Source organism: Orbicella faveolata, unplaced genomic scaffold (genome assembly GCF_042242905.1).
Source record: "Orbicella faveolata isolate gen_17 unplaced genomic scaffold, um_ofav_v1 contig_1, whole genome shotgun sequence".
In the NCBI taxonomy this organism is placed as follows: domain Eukaryota; kingdom Metazoa; phylum Cnidaria; class Anthozoa; order Scleractinia; family Merulinidae; genus Orbicella; species Orbicella faveolata.
In genome coordinates this window covers 1302316-1327500 of record NW_028301536.1, presented here as the reverse complement: position 1 = coordinate 1327500, position 25185 = coordinate 1302316, and the positions used below count along the sequence as shown (strand labels likewise).

General features: G+C 39.0%; 2 protein-coding genes and 1 long non-coding RNA gene across 3 annotated transcripts in view; all 3 read right to left on the bottom strand.

Annotated features, from left to right (window-relative positions):
* LOC110042668 (uncharacterized) overlaps positions 1-3946 on the bottom strand; it is a 17402-nt gene extending 13456 nt beyond the window's left edge. Inside the window, exon 1 of the mRNA XM_089283845.1 lies at positions 3718-3946. Within this exon, the coding sequence (XP_089139971.1) occupies positions 3718-3789 (72 nt within the window). The 5' untranslated portion in view covers positions 3790-3946. The remainder of the gene's footprint in view (positions 1-3717) is intronic.
* A 921-nt stretch (positions 3947-4867) lies between these two features.
* Positions 4868-18457, bottom strand: LOC110042647 (uncharacterized). Its single transcript, XM_020748017.2, has 19 exons — positions 18204-18457; positions 15874-15954; positions 15061-15139; positions 14377-14456; positions 14154-14245; positions 14018-14073; positions 12919-13706; positions 12676-12792; positions 12192-12272; positions 11601-11658; positions 11403-11485; positions 11172-11263; positions 10894-10925; positions 10636-10776; positions 10160-10273; positions 9092-9209; positions 8785-8903; positions 8392-8453; positions 4868-7628 (listed from the first exon to the last, which is right to left on the bottom strand). The coding sequence occupies exons 1-19, from the start codon at positions 18273-18275 to the stop codon at positions 6771-6773; spliced, it is 3123 nt and encodes a 1040-aa protein (XP_020603676.2). The 5' UTR covers positions 18276-18457; the 3' UTR covers positions 4868-6770.
* A 3583-nt stretch (positions 18458-22040) lies between these two features.
* LOC149117661 (uncharacterized) lies at positions 22041-23122 on the bottom strand. Its single transcript, XR_016205812.1, has 2 exons — positions 22928-23122; positions 22041-22801 (listed from the first exon to the last, which is right to left on the bottom strand). It is a non-coding gene; the product is annotated as an uncharacterized LOC149117661 (long non-coding RNA).
* Positions 23123-25185: the final 2063 nt, after the last annotated feature.

Sequence of the window (25185 nt, the reverse complement as noted above, 5' to 3'; positions counted from 1 at the left end):
CAAGAGCTCGAGAGAACATACGGAAGTAAATTTTAAAATTGTGCCGGATATCGGGAATATTGCAACAAAACACTTTAACAAATTTCCTACGGCTGATTCATTTTTCACTAACGAGTTCAGTCTTCTTAAGTTAGAGAACATCCAATCTCTCTTCATAAACTAACAATCGGTGTTAGAGAATAAAGGGAAATCGTTCAATTCAAAAGATGCTAATCAGAGTATCAAACAAGACCACGATCTACTCGCCAAGAATGGTATAAGCAACGGTTCGGTACAGTGGCAGCATCATTGCGTTACAGGGTAGGACGCAATCACAAAGCTGTTTCATCAGTCAAATCACCAATAAAATTATCAATGAAGTGTGCTACAGTGTAACAAAGACTATCAGTCACATGCCATGAAAGATGGCCTTGAAAATTAGCAACTAGTAATGGACAAGTACACTGAAATAATGCATCAACAGGGATAGACGAAGGTGCAAGAAACAAAATGCTTCTTCTTGGTTCAAGAGAAAAGGGAAATTTTGGGCGCCTCCCCAGGTGTCCCAGCTGGACTCAGGTTACAGACCCAAGTAAGGGCAATCTCCATGAGATAATTTAAGCTAGGAAAGTCATTGTTATGGATAGTGAGACCCTGAAAGATTGCCTTATAAAATCAATATGCAAAATGTTTGACACTGGTTTAAAAGTAAGCAAGAGTTATATGAACTTCAGTTCATGATGTACAATGTACAACAACTACTCTTTGTTGTGAACAAACTTTGGAATGTCCTGGCTATAAACTGGAAGTAACTGCAAATTTTTAATGACCAAATTGCCTTGGACATAGAATGGTGGAAGGAGATGCTAAAGAATATTGAACAATTTATGATAAATATATTATATATGAATTGGCTTACCTAATGCTTAGAGATGGCCTTACACAATGTGATTATTGCTAAAGCCAGAATAACTAATGTATACAAAGGTCCAAAAAGTTTGTCCAGCATCTAATATGAGAGAATTGAGCTACTTCTAGTTTTTCTCTGGTAATGAATATTTGAATGAATATTTCAAAATAGTTCAAAACAATTGAGAATCTATAAGATCATACAATGCAGGGAATTCTCAATGAGGTCAAATTCAATTGTACTTTTATGTTATTAGTAAAATTATACACCAGCTCTACCATGTGTCCTTCTATGTTACACCCTGTGCCAGAAAATAGAACATGAAGCCACATAATGCACAATTTCAGTACAGTGGAAATCACCAAATATTTAATTACCACTGTTGAACAATATCATGTACTCTGTTTAAATTCACTACCAAATGACAAATAAACATCAGATAACTTTTTTTTCTGCCAGTTTACAAGCAAATAGCTCACTATCCAGGATTGATAACCAACTCTACACAATGTTACTGGAGTTACACCATCAAATATATGCCATCCATTTATTCTCCTAGTAGCCATTTCAGCTTGTATTCTTACATTTACAGTTCTGGCTCATGGTTGGAAAACAGTCTTCCTTAGAAAATTGGTATTAAAATTATGGTCAGTTCTGATTGACTTGGTTGCATATTAAAAGGGATGAAGATTATAACCTTCCTGCTTGCCAGTACAAGCTGTCTATCAAATCTATGACATTAATGAAAATTCCTACAAGGCCTTAAAATGTGTTGTCAGACTTTTATTCAGAGTAAACTTTTGGGTGTCCAGGTCTTAGGTGTCTGACCTTTTATCTCTCTGCAGTCTATTATGCACCTTATGTTTTCAAATTCAGCCTAAATGGCCTGGCTCCCCAACATCAAATACAGGAAACTGGCCCATGCAATAATTTATCTGACACTACTAGTTCTGAAACATTAAACCTAATAGCCAGATCATGCTGAAATATCAAGAAGGTAAAAAATATTCAAAATTCATCAATGGCTGTATTTAAATCACTAATGTCCTTCCACATTCAACATTATTTTTGGGAAACTTTTTTTGTTTACCTCAGGGGCATGAAAACTGATTAATTCCTAAGTTGATTGAAGCTGATGGGTATTCATATGCCCAGATTCAGATGCATCACATATTTCGCTCTACACAGAGATTCCTCATCAAGGAAAAGTCGAGGGTACGGCTCCCAGTTTCGATAAGTGTACTCAGTTTAAAAACACTTGGCAAGAAGTTCTCGGAACAACAAAAATTATTTCCTACCGAGGTAAAATAGGCATCTCCCCTTTTCATAAGTATTTCCCACTTTTTTCTTCTTTGTTTATCTGGCTTGTCTGAAGGAAACTCAGTCGTAGAAATGATAAATCAGGTCGGTTTTTGCTTCGATTATTAGAGTTTGAAGCCACACAACACTTGTGTCCAACTGTTTTCCTTTTCTTTACCACATTTCCTCCAGACAAGTAGCTCTAACCTACGTACATTCGAATTTTTTCGTTCTTCCCCCGCATTTTGTCCGCCATTTTGAAAGCACGAGGGCTCTTAAACCTCGCTTGCGAGCAACTTCCGGTATTTTTCTGGAATCGGTGTATGCTAAGAGTGGTTGTCACGTGAGAAGTGTGCCAAGTGATGCACGTGCAGAGTACACGTTCAGAGCACACGTGAGCTGTTCATAGTTACATAACTTACATTACATTAATAATTACCGTAACATTCCGAAAGTAGCGACCCCCCGGAAGTAGCAAAGTTCAATAGTATATTTATTTTTCAAGTGTCAAGTAAAAACGCGCTGTAACTTAATGACGATAAATAAGGCTCTCTACAAGATAAAAATTGCGCAATGTCAATTCATGCTTCATCAATTCATGTGCATGATGAGCCCGTTGAACTTCCACCAAGTAACAGGTCTAACAAAAACGTATTGACATGAACTTCGCAGTGAGATGTCGATACATAATGTAGTAGTGCGAAATGAAATAGAAACCGTTTACGGTATCTGACTAGCTTTCCTGCCGACGACTGACAACACGGTCTAGACATGAGAAGCCCACTCACGTGGTTTCAACATAACTTTAAACTGGACTGAATACTTTCATTCCATTTGAACTGCTTTCGCGTATTCCGTCTTTTATTTCCTAACAAAAGCTCAGTCGCACCAATCAACAGTTATGTATAACGTTTCTGGCGCTTCAAAGGTAACGACCTTTCGAGAGTAGCCACCCCCAAAGGCTGCTAATAGCGAAAGTAAAAAGGGTCGTTAATTTTGGAATTTCACGGAAAAATACATTTACATAATGACACACAGCTCACGTGCTTAAAATTGCGCGTGGAAAGTTGAAGGGCCAGCCAAAAACGAAAATTAAAGTGTCTGTGTTTATATCGAATAACAATTGAAACAAGAGTGGAGGTTTGGAAGAACGAGAAATACTGTGGAGACACGAGCGGAAAGCGAGTGTTTCCTTAACGTTTTCGAGTTCTTGGCTCCCAAACTTTCAAGGGTGTGTTTTACAATGTAGAGCAAGAAACTGATTAGGAAGATATTTAGCCTGAATAGCACTCTGGCTATCCTAAAAAAACGCTACTGTTAGCTTGAACATCACTGACTGGGCAATACTAGATCTCGGTATAAATAAAGGCTCGCCATCGTTGGCCAAATCTGAACACGCCAGTAGTTCTCTCTCACACTTATGAGTTGTTTGCACTTGAATATTTACCGAGATCAAAATACGCGTAAATCAATTTAATTCGCACACTGACTCAAATAGGTTTTAGTTAAAGAAAATACGAGCAACTAACCTCAGGGTCTTTGCCATCTTTTGGAGTTATTGTTCCAGTTACGGAAGCACACAGAAGTGTCTTGCTCTCCATGACGCGAAGTTGCAAATGATCTAACCGGGCTTATGTTGCCTTATAAGAAATTCTGTTCCGCACGCGCGTGTGTTCATGCATGCCTAAATCGAATGTTACTTCCTTGTTGCATATGATTCCCATGATATTTTCCAACAGATACCTAAGTTTAGACCAGTTTGCTATTTTCAAGTCTTGTTTCAGTTATGGCTTCCTGTGTGAGTCACCTAGGCAATTACTTCCTTATTTGTAAACTGCTGGCCGGCCTGCTGAAATCTCTGCCGGCCTGCCCTGGCTCAGTATGCTTAGCAGAAGTCAGTTCTAGACAACGTCGAGGTTGCTAAACAATTTTAGAAAAAAGGGCTAATATAAGTAAGTATAACCACACAAGTAATAGATGCTTTTAACGAATTACGATTGGTTAACTCGGAGGTGATTATCAGAGTCTTATTCACCACCACTTGGGTCAATAACTGGAAAATATCAACGAAATGGAAAGCGTCTAAAAAAGCGTAACTTAATGTAGCGTGACATGACATAGCAAAACAAGGCAATTTAATTTCACCGGTATCCCACAGTTTGACAATAAGTTTACAGCAGAAATCCCAAGTTTCCTCAGGCTTCCTTAAGCTTGGATCACCTTATATCCGTTATTATCAGTGACCTCACCTTGCTTCAGCAACTTGTTCCTCAATAACGCTAGTGAGAGGACAAATACACGCCTTGATGCGGTTTCGTGGTTCGCTAATTGTTCTTACGTACGTTCGAAACCATTACAAACACCTTCCGATTTACCATCCGGAGTTTCTGACACCAAGCAGAACGCTGATCATTTTTTAATCAGAATCTCGGCGTTTGAAATTATAGCGCTCGCCTGTTCTCTAATCCGAGTATGAATCCATCCTGCTGAGCGAGCCATGCGTACAAAAACATAAATCAGTTTGGCGAGTACAAAGTTTATCAGCTGCGTCTTTTCCTCGCTGTTTCTCAAGTGTATGGCTATTTTAATTCTTCTCTTACACAAAGTGACGTCAAAAGGCTTTCAAACGACGCTAGAGGGCAAGATGGACAACAGCTTGCAATTTAACTACATGTCAACTTGTTAAAATCTTGTTTCCTTTAATTTAATGACGCTTCCTCGATACTTTGGCTTCCTAACTCGAGGCTTCTTTATTGCATGTTACGACTGTTACAGAAAACTTAAAGGTAGTATAGTAAAAAGGGTAAAAAAACCTTTATACTGAAAACAATAAATATACATAACGTCTCCAAGCTTCGCCCAATGAGATTTATCTTTGCATTCATGATTTAACAGCCAACCATAACTGTAATGTTCTTGTTCCAAGAGTACGATGGAATTGGATAAACACAGCTTTAGCAAACAAGGTCTAAGTTTTAATCCAACATGGCTAACCGGTATTGGTACCAATGCGCTTGTCTATACTTGTACGCAATACCACTGATCATTACGATAACTTCTTCACAATTTAGTTAAACTCAGTAAATCTAACCCATTTTCTAAAAATTGTATTCTTAACTTGTTTTCTGCTATTTACATTCTGTGAAAGCCCATGGTGCAAGAACTCGTTTACGTTGAATATATGCTAGACATATTGTAACTTACACTATGAAAATTAACTAAGAAAAATTGTCACGTTAGACTCAATCAACCCCTGCATGTAAACCATGCTGAACATATTTGCTCCAAGAGGAGTACCACAAAAAGTAGGAAAAAAAAATTATAATCGTTCAGCACTCAAACTATAGCTTCGAAAGCTTCCATAATTACTACTTACTCAGCAAAGATATTATATCTGAAAGACTGAATGAATATTTATACTTGAGCAATGTAAAAATGTAATCTATAACATTAAAACCAAACGTATCTCAGCCTAGTGGCCTTTGTTAACCTTTTTCGTACAATATAATATGCATTTTGAATACTTCACCATTTATGGCGCAAAGAAAGAAAAGTTTAATATCAAATAGCGCAGAAACGAAGCATCTCTCTACTGACACCAAAGTCCAGCGATTGTGTCCATAATACAAGTAGAATAAAAGAGAAAATGTGGAACTTAAATAACTTGACTTCATTTTAAACTTGCTTGCAGTACACTAAGGAGAAACTGCCTATTACCTGAGTGCGTTATTTCCTTTGTCGTATTGGAATTAATAGACTTTTTGATTTGTCCAAATTAAATAAGTGTGCCGTTCATAGCTTTACAATACTACTACATTTTACTACCGTATGGTATCTCTCTGGAACGCTCTGCCTCAAAATATTAAGTTAAGTCACTCGTTAGCTCATTTTAAGACCTTGATGAGGAAAAGACTCTTAATGGATAGCTAACTGAATTTATCTAGTAGGGAGTACTTTAATTCTTCTAATTCTTTCGCTTCTATTAGATTTGAATTTTTAAGTGCATTTTAAATTTTATTCACTAGAATTAATTTTATTGTATTTCATTGTTGTTTTGTTACATATTTTACTGAAAAGCCCCTTGGGACGTGGAATAAGCGTATGTACGTTATGTATGTTAACTATAACATATCATTATAATGAAATTCACGAATTTTTATCGGCTCAGCCATCATGGTATATGAGCCATTATACCATGCGCTACAAATATGGAAAACGTACGTTTAAGGTTTGTTTTTATCAGTATATCTTATTTTACTTTAGTTTTCTATATTTTCAGTAAAATAATTATTCCACTCCCGCTTGTTGGATCTGAGATGATTATATCGAACTTGCGCTCGTGGAATAATCGTTAATTAGACACCCAAATATCACCAAAACACACGCGCTTCCGTATGTTTCTTGTACGTCTAACCCGACGATAAATTCTCTAAAAAGGACGCTATATTCATGAATTATGGATGGTAACAACTAAAATACGTAGTTCTGACAACAAGGTAACAGTTTTTTTGTACATTCGGTCTTAAGTTCTTTGTGTTTTTGTTCTTTTCTCTTCTTCTATACATGATAAGGTGGGAATGCTTCAGTATGATAGAGACTCTAAGAAATTAGAAGGTCCCCATCCGACTTTCTCTGATGTTCGCACGAGCCACCAGCCATTCTCGCTTCGTTGAATCACTTCTACTTCATCTCCCTCCCTGAAGGCAACTTCACCATCGCCAGCAGAATCATACGAGTACATCGCTCTGTAGAATCTTTGGCAAGCAGTGCTTTCATTTTGATCATTCTCGTTGTTATTAATCTCCGAATTAGACTCTCTGGGAGAAGTATTGAACGGCGCTACCGACCCACTATCGCAGCTTGTAAACTGGCTCATTCCGCTTGCAGAAATCTTTCTTTGAAATGGAACAGGACTGTTTCTTTCTGAACGTGATATTCTACTTGTTGAGGAGACGTCATTCAAGCTCAACTCCATTTCGTTCTTGTCGTGTTCCATGGAGGATGGAGATTTTGAACGAAACATCCCTGGAGAAGGATTCCACAATACCGGGCCGCCCTCGATAGTGTCAAACCGAGGATATGTGGCACACTTCTTGATGCCGGCATTAGTAGAATCTTCCTCGTTAAGAGCGTCAGGCGACACAAGGGACGAAAAGCTCCCGGTGAGCGAGCTTTCATACCCGCTGCTTGAAACGGAGAATTGACGAGTTTGGAATGGACTGTGAACTTCTCCCTGATTAAACTCGCAAAATCGGGACTGGGGCAAGGAGCTTGACAAGGATACGCCTGTGGAACGCATTGAATCCATTCTGTTCATGGGTGGGGTATTTGATGTGTCTGCTACTGGAACTGATGGGCTGGATTTCGGTCCAGATGTGATGATTGTCTCGCCGTTGCCGTCTTCTCCGTCTGGTATACTATTGCAGAGTGGTCTTTGAACCTTTTGGTAATAAGAACCAGATCGTTATTCACATCAAGAGGAAATGAGAGTTGATTACTAGGAAGACAGGAGTGTTTGATACGCTCAGTGCCCATCATAAGGGTTCGTACGACCACAAATTTGTGTTTGTAGCTATCTTAGAGGCGGCTCAAGACAGTTTTCAGCAGTTAGATTTTGATGGGTCATTATAAGCACTCTTTATCACTTGATGTTACAATCATGGTATCAAAGAAATTAATTAATTAATTAATTAATTGGTTGATTAATTGGTGAACACGTTATCATTTTCGTCACACAAAAGGTTACCATAGCAACAGTATGACCTGCCAAAAACACCCTTAATTACAGCTTTAGGGGCTTATAATTCAAAACCCGCACGGTGAAATTCTTTTATATTATCAAACTTTAACCAGCATGATTTCAATTTTAAGGTGGTTCTGAACCCTATGTACAATTTTTTTTCAAACTTTTACAAAAGTTGCCTTTTATCATGAGTATTAAAATTTGATAATATATAAAAAAATTGGCCGTGCCGTTTTTGAATGTTAAGTCCCTAAAGCTGTAATTAAGGGTGTTTTTAGCAGGTCATGCTGTTGCTATGGTTACCTATTGTGTCACTGAAATGATAACAACTTGTTCACCAATGATTGGGCAGTTTTTGATTTTTTATCACTTGATTGTAGCACGATCCATCAAAATCTGAGTGCTTTGACCTGTTTTGAACCAGCTTAAGTTAGATCTCTACAGAATTGAAAACTCTCACCATGCTTCGCCTTGTAGGAGGTGTCCGCCGCTGGATTCTTTGGCTGTCGCCATCTTCAGAATCTGCCAAGAAGAAAACGTCATAAGGCTTCAGATGGAAAACGTCTTTACATTTACGGGTTATTAAAAGAATATAAGCGACATCCTGGCAAGTTTGTGTTAGCTAAAATATAGCACAAGGGGGATTAAAATGAACGCATTTCCCACTCCAAAAAATCGCTTTCAATGAATGCTAAAAAAGTGAAAATGATACTTTAGGAATAAATGATTGATTGACTGATTGATTGATTGAAAATTGAAAGAAAAGGTTAGTCTCTTATAGACGTTTTAACAACTCGCCTTCGTGATATGAGGCAAAAAAGATTGAGTGGAATATTCAGTGACAGCAGCTTACCTCCGGTGAAGGAAACTGTGTCCAAAGGATCTTTTTCCCCTATCATTGAAGTGGAGGATTCATCAGAATTGACTCTTTTTAGGAGCATGGCAGGAGCCCAGCCTTCCTCTCCCTGGTACCTAATGAAATAATTTTAATGCTGTGTAAGTAATTGACATCGTTTTTGCAGAATCTGAGAAGATGAACTGAACAATCCAAAATAAATCTAAAGAATGTCAGGAAAGGAATTTCAGACAACAACAACAACAACAACAACAACAACAACAACAGCAAAATAGAACAAATGCAAATATTTTTTTTTATTTACCTTACGAGCCACCATCCATCTAAAGTCTTTTCCACCACTTTAAGCATTACGTCAGCATCAAAAGTCAGCTCATCGTCAGCTTTAGCCTGATAGCTTTCTAGAGACATGTATATCTCCTCTGTTGAATTGAAGCAAAATACACGGTCACCTTTATCACTGTGTACTTTACAGATACTTCGATGCTGGAAAACGGCACATACTTCTGATATATTAACAATCCGACGTACAAGAGATTTACTCTGTCGCGATGAAACTTTCAGTAGTTGTTAATTCATTCCGAGCAGAAATTTTGATGTGTCAATAGTTTTACCACGTCATTTTGGTAAAAAACGGTAAAGTCTGCACACGAGCCAAGTGGCCCATCAGGCCGGAGCTTATCCCGGTTTCTGTAGCATGAAGCCACTAAGAGTATTTCTACTCCTCCCTGGATGGGATGCTAGTCCATCGCAGGGTTAGCCCCCAGCATTAAGTTCGCCGGTACCCATTTATACACCTGGGTGGAGAGAGGCACTGTGAGAGTGAAGTGTCTTGCCCAAGAACACAACACAATGTCCCCGGCCAGGGCTCGAACCCGGACCGCTCGATCCGGAGACGAGCGCACTAACCATGAGGTCACCGCGCCTCCCACCCACGTCATTTTAGATGAAGCCAAATTTTCTTTTTTGGGCATTTTTAATTTTTGTTTCCACAATTTCCCAAGCAGCATTGTAGAGTTACTACTTTTTTCATGCGATTATCATTTTGGGATTAATCAATTAGCATCATTTCGTTTCTGACTTTCTGAAGAAATGAAATCTAACATGGAGGATCCAATATGGCGCATTTAATGGGGTCATCTGATGTCATAACCTACAAACAAATCTTGTATGTAGGGTAATATGGGAGCTATGTACAAAAGGAAAATAAGTTTGGTATGTCTACAAGAAAATCCATGGGGAGTTTCCAACATGGTACATCTCGGAGTTAAACGCATCCCTGAATGTCACAATTTTCTTATAATTAAAAGTCACTAAGTTAATCTCTTGTCATTCCAAAACCATTCCTCATTGTTAACAGAGGTAAGCTTACCTTTTCCGGGTGCAAAGACTTTTGACGTTGTAATCTCTGACCCGTTGTCCGTGGGCTCAAGATGAGATGCAGGAGCCCAACCTAACTCTCCTTCCCGGTCAACAAGCCACCAGCCTTACAAAGAAAAGAAAGAGAAATGAAAATATTGAAGGGAATAATTATTTTAATTCATGTCAATAACTACATTCTGAGAACCCCAAGCCTGCATTCCTCATGGCTGTTGCTAGGCAACAAGCTAAAGCTTTTGATGCCACAATGAGTTCACAAGGATTAATCACAATTTCTTCAGATCTTCCGCAAAAGTCACTGGTCCTTCAAATCGTACTTATGAACAGGCAACAGACTAATTCTTGTGATACCACTGTGAACTCGGAAGGAACACCCGAGAATAAAATCTCAATTTCTCGAGAGATACTGCGAAAGTTACTTGGTCCTTCAAATCAAACGAGAAATAAATAACTTTTCTTATGTCTCACCGTAGTCGTTCCGTTCAATGACATCAATTATATCGCCAGCTTTGAGAGAAATGTCATTCTTGTTTTTCTTCTGGTAATCAGCTGTCACTACGTATTGTTCAAACATCATTGGTGCCGAGATCTCCACGTTGTTGTCCTCAGCTGCATAGCAAATTTACAAGAAAATAGTTTACATTTTATTGAAAGTAAATTCCAGCAATAATTAGTTGCAAATTATCAAGAATCTATGAGAAAATAAAACTTGTGGAATAGACTTACTCTTTGGTGACTTCCCATCCTTTTTCGTAGCCCTGAGAATAAACGACAAATTGTTGGCAAATGTTAATGCTCAGAGGCATCTCATCACAACAAATTTATAAAAGGTACGAACTGCACTCTAGACATTTCCCATTTTTCAATGATTCGGGATCTTTTCTTAGGTAGTAGAGATTTGAGAACGAGGGAACGAAGAAACGAAGGAACGAAGGTACGAAGGAACGAAGGAACGGAGAAACGAAGGAACGAAGGAACGGAGAAACGAAGGAACGACTACTCACTTTCCATGAGAATGGACATCACTGGCACGAGACCTGCAGAAGTCCATAACAACTTTGCTTTTTGAGATGTTGTCAGGTGCATTGATTAGTTCCTGAAAACAAAATAAAAAGCTTTAGAGGATCTTAGGCCTTATTAAATTCCTTAGCACTTGTCTCTGCTGAGGCACTTTTTTCACAAATCTGTGGATACACTTCTATTTGGTGACTGGATTAAATTTTGTTTTGACTTACGTGGCAGAATTGATTCATGAACTTCTGTCTCTTGCACGTTCCATCTTTAAAGCAGAGCTGGCAGTTTTCATTGAATTTCCTCCCTAGAAAAATATAAATGAGTAAAAACTTCTTCTGAAAGCTGCATAATGTTAAATGTATTGAGGTAACTTTGTGATGAATTGGAATTGACAAATATTTTGGGATTTAATTTGTTACCTTTAAGCGCAGGGATTTCCTTTCCAATGGCTGTCGGAAATTCCTTTCTGAGGTTTTCCTATACAACAAGACAAACAAGACCAAAGAATAACAAAAGTTTTGTTACCTTTTCACTGGCCTTATTTCGTAACAACTTTTACCAAAGAAGCACTTGCCGAAATGACGATTCAAGTTAGCACGCGTCATAGAGTTACAATGCATGTTGGAAGTTTGGAAACAGGAAACAATCGTGAGAGTTGCTCGACGGGGCACAATGCTCGTTTCTTGAATTGAGTGCTCTACAAACGTCACCAAGTACATGATAACTTGATGATATACATGCAGCTAAAAGCATAAATCAGTTTGTTTGTAACGGCTTTGTTACGTTGTACTTATGTTATAAATAGATATGCGTATAACCAATATTGCAATTTGAGCGTGAGCATTACATAAATGAAAAAAAAAAAAAAAAAATTTGGTCCCTTAAATATAATATCCTTTATTAAAAACATAGTCCTTCAATGCAAGACCTATGTGCTACAAAGAAAAACCGGCCCAAATTAAATTAAGAAATTAACCTTGGAAGAGTTTTGAACAGATATTTACAATTACCTGAAGAAAGAAAAAATCGCTGCATGTCCTGTAAATTATATTGATATTTCCATCTGACCACACCACTTTGACAATATAAACCTGGAGAAGATTTGAAATTATATATTGGTAACTCTTTATAATTTTTGCTATGAGATAAACATCTTAGTAGAGGTTATGAAAATAACGAATGTTATTTTACAATAATGTCAAATTTTTTCGCGCGCTCATTGACTTATGTTTATTGTCAATAATAGTACAGACACATAGAAGAAGATGAAGATGCGCGGATCTTAAAATTTGCCCAACTTTTTACAGCGTGTTCAGGTTTTAGTTGTTTTTGAACGGCAAATGAACTCAAATCGGAGACAATTTGAACATAATTTTCTCTTTTGAAAGTATCACCATATTGAAACCAATAGACTCTCGACTACAGCTTTGAGAGTTTCTTAAAACTTTTTATTTTCATTAATGAGAGAAAAGGAACAACAATAACTTTACTTACGTAGTTTTTATCAGGATTCTTCCTCTTTTGTATTCCTTCAACTGTAAGGAACTTGGCTCGTCGGTTCATTTCGGTTGTCATCGTCTGAGCTTGTCTTGCAACGTTTTTATCTGGAGACTGAAAAACAAATGCCAGAGTCTGTCACGTGATGTCCCTAACGCTTCATTGAGCATAAAATTATACTACTGCCTTACATTTCGTGTCAGGCAATGGCGTCAGTCAATTAATGAAAATAATACGTACCTTCTCTTTTCCTCGAGGGGCGAATTTTATCTGGTCAACACCTTGCTCTTTGGGACAGGTTTCCAAATTTTCTTCGATGTGGCAAGACTCTTCCTGACTGTCTGAAACTTGCTGCTGATCTGGCGTCTCTGGAGATGGGGGCCTGGATCTGGCAGGTGCCAGGAAAGCACTTGGTGCCCACCCCTCACAGAAATCATTTTTGACGTACCACCAACCGTTAGACTCTTTCTGTAGCAAGTCAAACTCCTCGCCCTCCTCTAGGGACACCTCGCCGCTTTCCTCTGCTAAATATGACGCAATAACGACATGCGTTTTCCTATTGGGGCTCGCTGTTCCATGGCAATGCGTTACAAGAATTTCGGGTGAAGTCTCTCTGAAGTGTGTCTCCGCCACTTTAGAATACTCAGAATCCATGACTGAATTCTCGTCATGTGCTGAAAGGCTTTCTTCTCTCCCGAGCATCCTTCCTTTCAGTTCCTCAGTTTGCCTGACAAAATCAGCAAGACCGACACCAGCACTGAAAGGCCTCTTCTTCAGACCAGGTCTTTGAGATGCCGCGTTTCGGATGAGAATTTCATCATCCAAGGTGGCTGCTCTCGTTTTACCAGGAATCACTGGAATACTTTTATCAGGCTGTCGTGCATTCAATCTGGGAAATGTTTTGTGAAGATGATCACTTGTTTCCCCGCTGAGGACAGTCTGGTCCTCCGTAATCCTGTTCGAGTTATGTTTCGCCTTTCTCTTTACTAATGGACTTTGTTCAGGTATATTTCTGAGCGGATCTCGACCTTCAAGAAAAAGAAACAGCAAAACAGACTTTTTATTATCTATGAAGCTGTATGAAGCTGTATGAAGATAACTGGGGACGGGTCAGATTCGAAGTGCAAAAGCATTTCTCGTTGAGAGGAATTACTTCTCCAAGATCACTTTCTATTTACCTCTCCATCCCTCTGGAAGATTAGAGGAAAACACTAGCCTACGACAGCAATAAACTCTCTAAGAAAAAAACTTGCAAAACGTCAACTCTACTAACAGTTGGCATAATAACTGCATTGAAACAACATATTTTTGGCAGATTCTTCAGGTGTGTTTCTCTTACCACTTAACATTTCAGCTACTTTGTTGACGGTTTTCAATTTCTCATCTTCTGAGGACCTGCGGATGGAATCGATTTTGGTCAGTGGCCGACGGTTTGGATGAATTGAAACTTGTGTAATAATGTATCTCATACTTACCTTTCAATTGTTCCCTTTTTTCTGTTAAGGGCACCGAAAAATTTCAGGACCGCTTCAGATTCTTGCACTGCACTTGGAAGGGCCAACAGCTCCTGTAATTATACAAAGATATTAAATTAAATGCTAAATTAAAAGAGCAGTGCCCCAATGATGACAATGATATGTTTTTACCAATCGAACCTGACTTGGTTAGAGTACTAGGGTTAATGGCGTAAGAATTTACCTTCATGAAATTATCCATTCTCCCCATTTTTTTCAAATCGCTGTCCTTAAAGAGAATGCGGGATAATCCTGGGTTATTTTCTGCAAAGTAAAATCGTCTGATTAGTCAATGAATATCGTCTAAAGTCACCCAGATTTGTTTTTATCCTGTCACTTCCATGCACGTCAAATTTGTGTGTTTATACTAGCATCTTTCACTGCTATGGACGAGACGACAATACTGCGTGACAACTAGCCAGTATGTATGTCGTTTTGTTGCGTTTATTACCGTACCCAAATTCGCAACTGCTGAGCTAATCAAAAGCCGTGTCCACGTACTGTCCTGATACCATGCGATATCCGATATCTACGATATCATGGTCACTTAGCCGAATATAAGTGCGGTAAATACCTAATCGTACTTTTTCATTTTTAGTACGCCTTTGGGTAAAAAGCGAATCAGCGAATCATGGCGAGGCCAAACTCCCGTGATATGCCACCGAAGGGTACTAGAAAGGTACGATTAGGTATCAAAATCAACGGCCAAGCCATCTTATTGAGGAAGATTTTAAGACAATTATTATTAGTAGCATAAAGCTAACCTTAATCGGGATAGAACATGCGTTCGAAATCGATCAACAAAAGGAGTTAAAAATGAAGACAGTCCTTCTAATTATCATATGGCATAGTTTCTCAAATCACGCACCTGGCAGGCTGGTAATAAGATTTCTTGAAGTCTTTTTTGAATAGCCAACCTCATTCTTGAGTAAGTCATAAACTGTAACCTGCAAATGATAGAAGGTAAGAGTGTTTAAAGAAGAAGTAAGAACGCTCACTTCAAATACAATGTCGAGATTGGATTCAAAAGTTCACACTCAGCCCTCAAACCCATGTTAGGACAGTTTACCCAATATTTACTATTTTGAATTTCCTTTTGTTTGCTTTGAAAGTTCATAATTCAGAATCTATTCTTACATGGTAACCTTACTATCTCACCTTGTTTCAGCTTTTCGCCTTCAGTTGATAATGATCAATACGTTTAACACAATAGTGGAGACGAGAAGTAGAAACACTGAACCTTTAGAAAGATATTTTTGCTTTTCATTTCTTTTCAGAATACTTTCGGTGAGCTTTCAAACTGAAAAGTAGTTTTCTTCCATGAAAAATCTTGAAATCTCCGCAAGGAACTGGAAAATTTCTGTAATCTACCATTTTAGCATCTGAAATGGATCAGGATTCTGTTTGATTTAATTTCCGCCTCTGTTTCCTTGAACATTAGCCATCTTATTATTTTGTTGTTTCATTTTCATCTATAATCCCAAAAAACTGGGTCTCGTTTTATCTAACTTCGCAAGAGACTACAGCTCTTGCCTAAGGCGATAACTAAAGGTATTTGTTTGTCCGAATTGATAATGAAAATGAGTCTTGATGCATAAATTCAAATAAATATGTTTTAAAGAGGCCAGTCAGAAAAATACGTTTGGTGAGGCAAAAAGAAAAACACTGTAATCAAACTTACTTGAAAGTCTACAAATTCTTCATACTTCTTTTGAAGTACAGACTTGCTGCCGTCGCCATAAACAACGGTAATCTTGTATGTCTGTAAAAGTTGAAGAAAATCAAGAGAATTAATTAAATTAAAGGTGTACTTGATTTTCAAGTGCTCCTTCATGACCGGCAGCCCTATTGTTACTAACCCACTTGAAAGCCGAGTAATTATGCAACCTACCCAACCACAAGATCACGTGGAATAAGGTTAGCTAAATATGACCAGGCTAAAGGCTCTTTAAAGTGTCAAATAGTAGCTAGTTTACTAAACCTTTCGGGCTTAACCCTGGTTCAGTGGATAAAATGAGCGAGCCACGGCATACAAAACACTGTACCCGTACCCACGCTCGGAAAGCGCGCGTTCGAAGTGTTTTGCTCCGCGTTACTGATTTTCAATAGAGAACAGATGTATTCAGCCACAGCCGCAGATACTTCTGCGATGGCATGCTACAATAGAGATGAAGGAATCGCAATTGAAGGTTTCTTAGGACATCGTCACTATTAAAATTTCAAGCCTACACATTTATTCACTTTGTAAACCAGTGTAGAAGACAACAGATAAAATTTGTTGCAAATTGTGGTAACGTTCAGAAAATCAACCCATCATTGGCGTACCCCCAAAATTTGGGCACTGAGTCAGTTTTTTGGGGGCAACAGGAAAAATTTGGGCAAGGGGTTTTTAAAACGTTTCCATTTGTTTCGAGAAGTTATTATATATGTCACTAAAAACAGAGAATAACAATACTGGTAATCAATCATTACAATAAAGTGAGACTTCACACTCAAACGTCCTGAGAGTAGGCATTTTCTTAACACCCATTATTTTTCGTGTCTTATGTTGTCACTGAGACGAGAGCTTTATTTTTGCAAGCATTTGGATTTTTTTTTTTCATTCTCAATGCCCACTGTTTACAACTTTAAACATTGCAGAAATTTCATTCATGTTTTTACCGAAGCGTGCTTTATTGTCAATTCTGCCGTGTCGAAATTCACAGGACGCAAACACGCAAATTTTCCCTCTTATGCTCTTTACCAAATGTCACGAATTGCAAAGAGATACTGTCAGTGCGTTGAAAATTAAAGGTTTCTAAAAGACAACATGCAATCACCTTTTAAAAAATGTTTGTATCGATTGTTTTATAAAAAATTTGGGAAACTTGGGAAAATTTTTTGGGAAAGTGATTCCCCCCCCCCCCCCCCCCACCCCGGAAAAATTGTCCGTACGCCTAGCGCCTATGCCTGACATACTCTTGAAAACGTACAGTATCAGGTGAACAAAACTTTCAAGGCTAACAAAGCTACAAGGCCAATGTAACGTCAAGTGAACAAAGAGAGGTGGCTGTATTCTAGACGAGTGCTGTAATCCCAGCTTGAGGAAGAAAGGGCGGGTGTTTAACACAGCCATGGCGAAAGGACGAGGTGTCCGTAAGCACGTGAGGAGTTAGTCAGATGAAGGCAATCAGGAGAGATGCTCGCTCACTAAAACACGCTACTTGAATGCAGCAGAAAACAGCTCTACTCTTGGAGAGCGAAAAAATGAAAATAGTTTAAAAAAAAAAAGAACACTAGTGTTAGATTTTCGCGCAATCGGAGTGATGTGCCATAAGTTTAAGGCTGTCATCGTTTTTGGACGAGATACCGTAATGGTATGCAAGTTTTGAATTTTCTTCGAGACAAGTTAAGTGTCTTAAAAAATCACTCAATAAAAAATGTCCTAAGGGAAGTGGCGTTTCACGTGATGCAAATACGTCTAAACAATTCTTACTACATCTGGGAACTTGGCACAGTTATATAATCTCGACCGCACGAGCACTATATTCGTGTATGACGTCTAAAATCAATGTAAACAGCAGGAGGTGAGATTAAACAACACTTCCTGCCTTTTTATCCAAGCTCGTTAAGGAAAATCTCTGGAAATAGGGTTGAGTTTTAATCGAGTTAAAATCGAGTGAAAGTTTGAGACATTCAAAAACACGCGCCGCAGGCGAATGCTTTCACAGCTTGTTTGAGGTATTACAAGGTCCGCAATCTCTCTCTGATGTTTTCTAGAGAGAACATTATTTAGCACTGGGTTGCGGATACCCTGGAAAGTAACTCGTTTAGGCTGAATGTAGCTTCGTTTAGCCTGAAAAGCTTTACGGTTGGCGTGAATAGTGCTGACTAATTGATAAAAGGTCACTTATGCAATTCGTGTTTTACCGATAAGTTTCTCCGTTAGAGTTTAGGTGTGGCGGTTAATCGACGTTTCCTCGCTTAGTTGTGACTTTAAGTAGCGAAGTGAAGAAAATACAAGCAACTAACCTCAGAGTTTTTGTCATCTTTTAAAGTTACTGTTCCAGTTACAGAGGCACACAGAACTGTCTTGCTGTCCATGGTGCGACGGTGCAAGTGATCCAAAACGGCTTACGATGCTGTATAACAAATTGTGTGCTCTCATAGAGCGTAATCAAGCGCGAGCCAATCGTTCGCTACCGTCCTCAAGACGTATTTCCTGTTTATGTGACACCCGCTATATTTAGATTCACTGCAGCTATTGTCCCTTGGTTCCCCTTCGAATCGCTGACACCCGGATTTTCACCAATACAATATAATAACTTTATTGACGCATCAAATCCGCTGGTGCTAGACTTCTCAGTGGCAATAAGCTACAATAGAACATAAGAAGCCCGAGCAGTTCCCTCGCTCGTCTTTGAATTCACTAAGCTAGCCACAGAGTTTTCCGCAGCAAAAAAGAAAATTTAAAATGAAATAACATATACCAGGATGGTTTCTCCATAGCATAACCAGACATAACACTGACCGAAAAGAACAGAACAAGGGAATTGTTTTAACCGGAAGCACACATTGACAGTAACGTTCAGCAGAAAAGACGAGCCGCTGAAACGAGCTTCCTTCAGCTCGTATGAGCTTGTAACACTTCCTTCAACAACAAGGCAAGTTAGAGGACAAATCACAAGATACTCGCCTTGATACTGTTTCATAGTTCTCTAACTGTTACTACGTACGTTTGAAACACTGACAAGGACATTGCGATTTACATCGGGAGTTTCTGACAGCAAGCGCACTGATTTTCTATTAAAACCAGAATCTCTGCGTTGGATTAACGTTCGGCCGCTCGCTAAATGCGGATATGATTCCCGCTAAGCGAGTAAAATCACCGATTTATTTTGGCGAGTACAAAGTCTATCTTGTGTTATTTGCGGTGCCCTTGCGCCAGCAATCTGTTCCTGAATTATTAAACGGTCTGGCAAGGGGACACATCATGTTAAACATCTTGTTAAACATCATGTTAAATAACAAGACACGCTCCTTCGTGTTTCCTATCACGAGCTAAATAGCTTCGCTTTTCGCAATATAGCGGCCACCAAAATGGCATAATTTTCAGGAGCAAACCACGCATTTAAATTAATACATTGTAAAAGCTTCAGGTGGAACCTGAACTCTGCACTGATCTGAAGTTGACCGAATTCGGTAATAATTCAACGGGTCTTCAAGAATTTCCGAATGAAATTCCGTTCTAGTTACGTCGTAGTTTTAAAGTTTCTGTGACATCAAGAGTTTCGGAATCATTCTAGCTTTAAATTTAGTTTCTCTCGCACTGTTAGCTTCTTCTGGACTGCAAAAGTTTCCAAAAGAATTGAAACATGAGCAGATTTTAGTAGCGCTACAGGTTTATCATTTGCCTTGGTGTAAATTGTCTTATCTTATCTAAGATCGTCAGCTAAAAGTGCGGTGGTAGCCGCTATGTTGCGAAAAGGGACAACACCGCTTTGCTACTTCGATGAAGCCCACTATTAAAATAACATGAATACACATTAATTAATAAACAAGTAAGCAACATTGGATCTGTTTACTTCAACCAAAATGGTACTATTTGGCAATATTTTCAATATTTATCATTCTTCCACTTAGATTTAGCTTTACAGAATGACAGTGTCTATGAAAGTGATGTATGAAGAGGGAGCGAAGTAAAGATCAGTAAAGGCAACCGGCAGGAAGTCCTTCAGCTGTTTTTTACGTCAATATTGTGACATGAGCTTCTTGTCAGTTAGATGTAAAGGCATGGCCTGGGTCTGTCGTCCTTGTGATGATAAATTTTGTCATATCATTGTCAAGGTAGTTTGTGTGGGATCTACTCGACTGCGCGTCGTCGTCTGTAACTTTTTTAATATCGTCAATAAAGAAAAGGACGTGGTAAAAGTAGGGTGAATTTGATTGGGTTAATAACCGGCTGCCGACACAAAATGTCGTCTGTTCGCAGGTTATAATTACAAACCAAACAAAAGAAACACTTATTGCTTCGCTCTTTTAACATATTTCTTAGACACAAAGTGGCTTCCATAGATTGGATTTGCATAAATGTTGACAACATGCTCCTAAAATCGTTCATCATGTTTTTAAGGACACGTTCACGTCTAGTTGTTCGCGAGTTATATAATTAAAAGCCAAACCGCAATTCCTTTACGTACCGCAATTTAAAGCAATTTTAACATTTGTTTGGACACAAAGTGGCTTCAAAAGACTATACTTGCATTATAGTTGGCAATATGCTTCTAAAATCGCTCAATATATGCCCCAAAACTGACCGTTGTGTTGCTAATTATGCTCGGCTGTCGTAATATCGTTATTGTGCCAAAAAACAATTTCCCATCCCCCGCGCTTCCGCAAAACAAATTTCATTTCCATAGAAACTACTTAAAAAATAATCAAACTGAGACAAACAGATCACTGACACGTTGTAAACATTCAGCTCAAAGGAATTAACATAAAATAATACTTGTCAAGTGCAATTTAACAACTTCTTACAAAATAAATTGATGCTAGTTAGTCAGCTATGGCAAAACTTAAGAAAAAGGAATTGTTTTATCGTAATGGCTCTATGCTCTCAATAAGGCACTAGACTGTACTTGATGTGCTTCGCCCACCCTATTGACTATTATCATCTTCGAAAGTACGTCGGCATAACTTGTCAACGCCTATTGCATAATTCAACTGCAAAATACGAATAATTCAAAGAGAAGGTACCGTCTTATTTATTCTTTTTACGTTGATATATTCTTTTTTTACCTTATCAATTTAGGCAATTTTGCTTCAGGCATTCCCTGACGCGCTTAGCGGCGTTTTTGGCGGCTTCCAAATGAAAAAAGTCTTTCAGTCCGCTGAGTTCATAGATCTTATACCCTCTGCTGCCTCTGCCAACTTCAATTTAGAATAATTTGTTCTCGCATGTTCTAAGGCGCCATTTGCAACGTTTCGGCTGCCTCAGACAACCCTTCCCCTCTGCTCCTAGTTATCATGGACGAGCTAAATATTCACTGTTTCAGTAAAAGAGTCGTAAAAATGTGAAGCACGTTGTGCGATTCTCTGCGAGTTGTCTAGGGATCTCAGCGAGGAGACAACTCAAGCCCCGTTAACACCCCCGGTTCATACCACGCCGGAGGAATTTGAAAACGCAGCTTTTCGAAAACGCTCTTCACACCGGAGGAATTTGAAAACGCAGCTTTATTTCAACGGTTAGGCCTACCGTCAACAATGAAAACGAAGCTTTTCGAACACGCTCTTCAAACCGGAGGAATTTAAAAACGCCGGCTTTACGTTTTCGTGTGGACGGAAAACATTTTGAAGAAGAAGCTTTTCGAAAACGATCTAGTCACGATAATCATGTGAATTCCCCCTACCGAGTTTTCCTCAAACAGAAATCCAAAATGACCGGTGATTATTGTGTTTTAAATTTCTCCGGCGTAGTGTGGACGGAACACATTTGATGCGTTTTCAGAGCGAAACCTCTTTTTTCTTCATCCGGAGCAGTGCGGACGAGGCCTCAGTGGCTATATGGTAAAACATGGCAAGCGACAAAACTTTTTCTCATACTGAACATTTATGACTCGCCTACCCCGAACCAACCCACAGCGCCCCGAGTGTCAAGTTATGTGTTTTTTGTTTGGTGTTTTTTTTGCCATTGATTAAAAGTAAATATTACCTCTGTAAAACCCAGAGACCGGAGGATCGAAAGAAACACGAAGGAAGACGAGTAATGACTCAATTTATGCTTAAGACGGGTTTACACGTGAGCAGGAAGAGGAACTCGAATTAACGAAGTATTATGGCGAGCAGACAACAATGAATACAGCGTGCAAGTGACGGAGAAGGAACTTTTTATCTAGTATTTCCACTTCCTAAATACAGTCGCATTAAAATATTCCCATACAAGCTCAGGTTTATATTGTCACGCCACGAAAAAGTACAATCGAAACCACTGAATAAAAGAGGACAAGAGTTTGAAATTATTGAAGATTAATAAATAATCAACTTCTCCAATCTCAGGTTTGCGAGACACTCCGTACTCAAGTCATCCGTCACAAATTTTCAACTGGATTTGTGAAGCTCAGCAGTATGAATAGGCCATATTTATGGAAAGCCATAACTTTCTTATGTGGTTGTTTATCATTATTTGGTGTGGTTTCTTCATAATATGTTGTAGTTACTTCATAACGTCGTGTGGTTTCTTCATTATGTGTTGTAGTTACTCCATTGTGTTTTGTGGTTTCTTCATTATGTGTTGTAATGTAGCTCTCACGTGATGTGTTTTATCATGATGTGGTGTAATAACTTCATTACGTGGTGAGGTTTTATCGTGATGTACTGAGGTTGTTACGTTATGTCTTGTGCTATTGTCATGATGTAATGTGGTTACGCCGCTGTTATGTTTTCTGGTATCCTCAATATGTGGTTTGATCATTACGTTATGTGGTTTCGTCTTTATGTCTTTGTTACCGGCGACCTTTCGCTCGATAAATAGACTCCAAATTCATCCAAAATGATCCAAAGGACAATCAACAATTAAATAGCTGGCAGAATTACAGATTCTTTAATCTCCTCAGTAGGATAGAACCGTAAAACTAGAAAGCAAATACATGACGAAATTCCATGAGAAACTGAACCGTTCGCGAGTACATGTGCAAGCCAAAATACAAGAAAATCTTACGACAATACAATAAATCAGAGCGAAAACGAGTTACAAATACCTTTGTCCAGCGACGAAGGGCAATGACTGGTCTTAAATCTTAAAGGATCCACGGAAAAAATGATCTATTTTGTCACAAACGAGCAAGATAACTTCGATTGCCTTACATCTGGCGTTAGCAAGCACACGTGTTTTTGTCGAGCGCGCGCTAAGAACCTTGGGAATTTACCCAAGCGTCTTTTCGGCTTAACGTTAGTTACAGTCTTCTTGACCTCACTTCCAATACCGAGCTCTAGTACCCAGGCTTCTTGCTATCACGAACTGGTTAAACAAGATGGGTCCCAGTTGCTTCTCTTCCCCGGTGTTAAAGACAACAAAATAGCGAGAACAAGCAACGACAACTTGTCAACTATACTTGACAAGATGCACCTTGGGTATCTTTAATATTGGGAACTTCCAGCGTGAAAAGCTAACTGTCACGTGATCAAATATGTAAGCTATCTTCTGAAGAAATGAACCCTGAACATCATAGGTCCTTCGACGTAGACGGCCTTTCTTCCTATTTTCGACTCCTTCATGATCGACCCTATGAACGCTGTCACAGAGCCTCATCCTCTGAACCTTTATTCCCCGATCTGCCAGTATTTGCTTTAGCAGTCCCTCTCCACAAGAAGGATATTCCCTAGTTATTTCCTCTACAACTTCATCAAGCTGATCTTCTTTTTTTTCTGTGAGCTGCAACTGACTGAGGCCGTAACAACCCATTCTTCGATAAACAGTACTTTCTGAAACAGAAAGTAACGACGCGATGTCCTTAACATTAAAGCCATCCTCCAGGTACCCCTCTAAAACTGACTTAGAAATTAAGTTTCCAGGGGCGCCACAAACTTGTTTTCCTGGTTTCCTTGACGGTGGATTGCTACCGTAGTTTAAACACTCTAACCCAAAGTCGTCACTGCGTTGCGATCGTTCACACCTAAAAGTTCCATTTCTTCGAAGATAGCTTACGTATTTGATCCACAGTTACCTTTTCACGCTGGAAGTTCTCAATAAGATGACCAAGGTGCATCTTATCAAGTATAGTTGACAAAATGTCGTTGCTTATTCCCGCCATTTTGTTGTCTTTAACACCGGGGAAGAGAAGGAACTGGGACCCATCTAAAAACCGGTTTCACCAGTTCGTGATAGCGAGTGAAGCCCGGGTACTAGAGCTTGGTATCGGAAGTGAGGCCAAGAAGACATAAAGACGAAACCACATCACGTAATGATCAAACCTCATAGCGAAGATACCAGACAACATAACAGCGTAACCACATTACATCATGACAAGAGCACAAAACATAACTTAACAACCTCAATACATCACGATAGAACCACACCACATAATGAAGTTATTACACCACATCATGATAAAACACATCACGTGAGGACTACATTACAGGATATAATGAAGAAACCACACAACATAATGAAGTACTACAACACATAATGAAGAAACCACACCAAATAATGATAAACAACCACATAAGAAAGTTATGGCTTTCCATACATATTTGTGTCTCGAGGAGGAACAAATCAATCAGCAAACATCTGTAACCTTCACATCAACAGTTTATACAAAATACAACGTTTAAACAAGTCTTTCCGTAGACTGCTAAAATCCACTGTTCTTCCCGCGGCCGTCTTGATGTAGAAAGGAAGATTTTAAAAATGCTCTACTCTAAAACCAAAGGATGCTATCGAGCTGAAAGCTTGGGAGAAAATATAAATTTTGAAAGTCTTATAGCCGATGACATTTTTGATTGAAGCATTTGATGACGTCAACAGAAAACAAAGAACTGATCTCACAGATGGAGGGTGGGCCGCCTGTGGCTAATGTTGCTTCACATTGACGTCAGCATCACATTCATTCCACCAGCCTAGGGCGCTCTCAGCGACTTTCGTACGCTCTCGGTGACTGTCGTGTGTTCTCGGCGAGGTTCGTGCGCTCTCAGTGATCCTAGTGTGCTCTCAGTAAATTTGGACTTGTTCAAAGTTTACCTTGATAGTCATCGTTCGGCCAACAATGAGCAGCGAGAGGTGAGAAATAAAAATAATTTGTACGGGAGTTTTGTTTCTGTCTTAAGGGGCGTCGCCAAAACGAAAACTCTCGGAAAAATGCTAGCTTTCTTGCTTCACAACCATCGAACTCAGGTTCTAGATGTTCAATAACTGAGGCTGATAACGACAAAGCGAGAGCTGAAATTACCACCACCGGCAGATATAAATGAGACGCCCGGTAACGAATAAAACGTCTGTGCTCAAAGAAGCGTACGTAAA

Bases quoted from the DNA above. Each gene is read 5' to 3' on its own strand.
- LOC110042647 (XM_020748017.2), bottom strand. From the start codon at position 18,275: ATGGACAGCAAGACAGTTCTGTGTGCCTCTGTAACTGGAACAGTAACT. The intron at 14,246-14,376 runs GTAAATTCTTAC...GTATAATTACAG, and splicing joins GAATGGATAATTTCATGAAG to GAGCTGTTGGCCCTTCCAAG. The intron at 12,793-12,918 runs GTACGTATTATT...TTTGTTTTTCAG, and splicing joins CCCCTCGAGGAAAAGAGAAG to TCTCCAGATAAAAACGTTGC.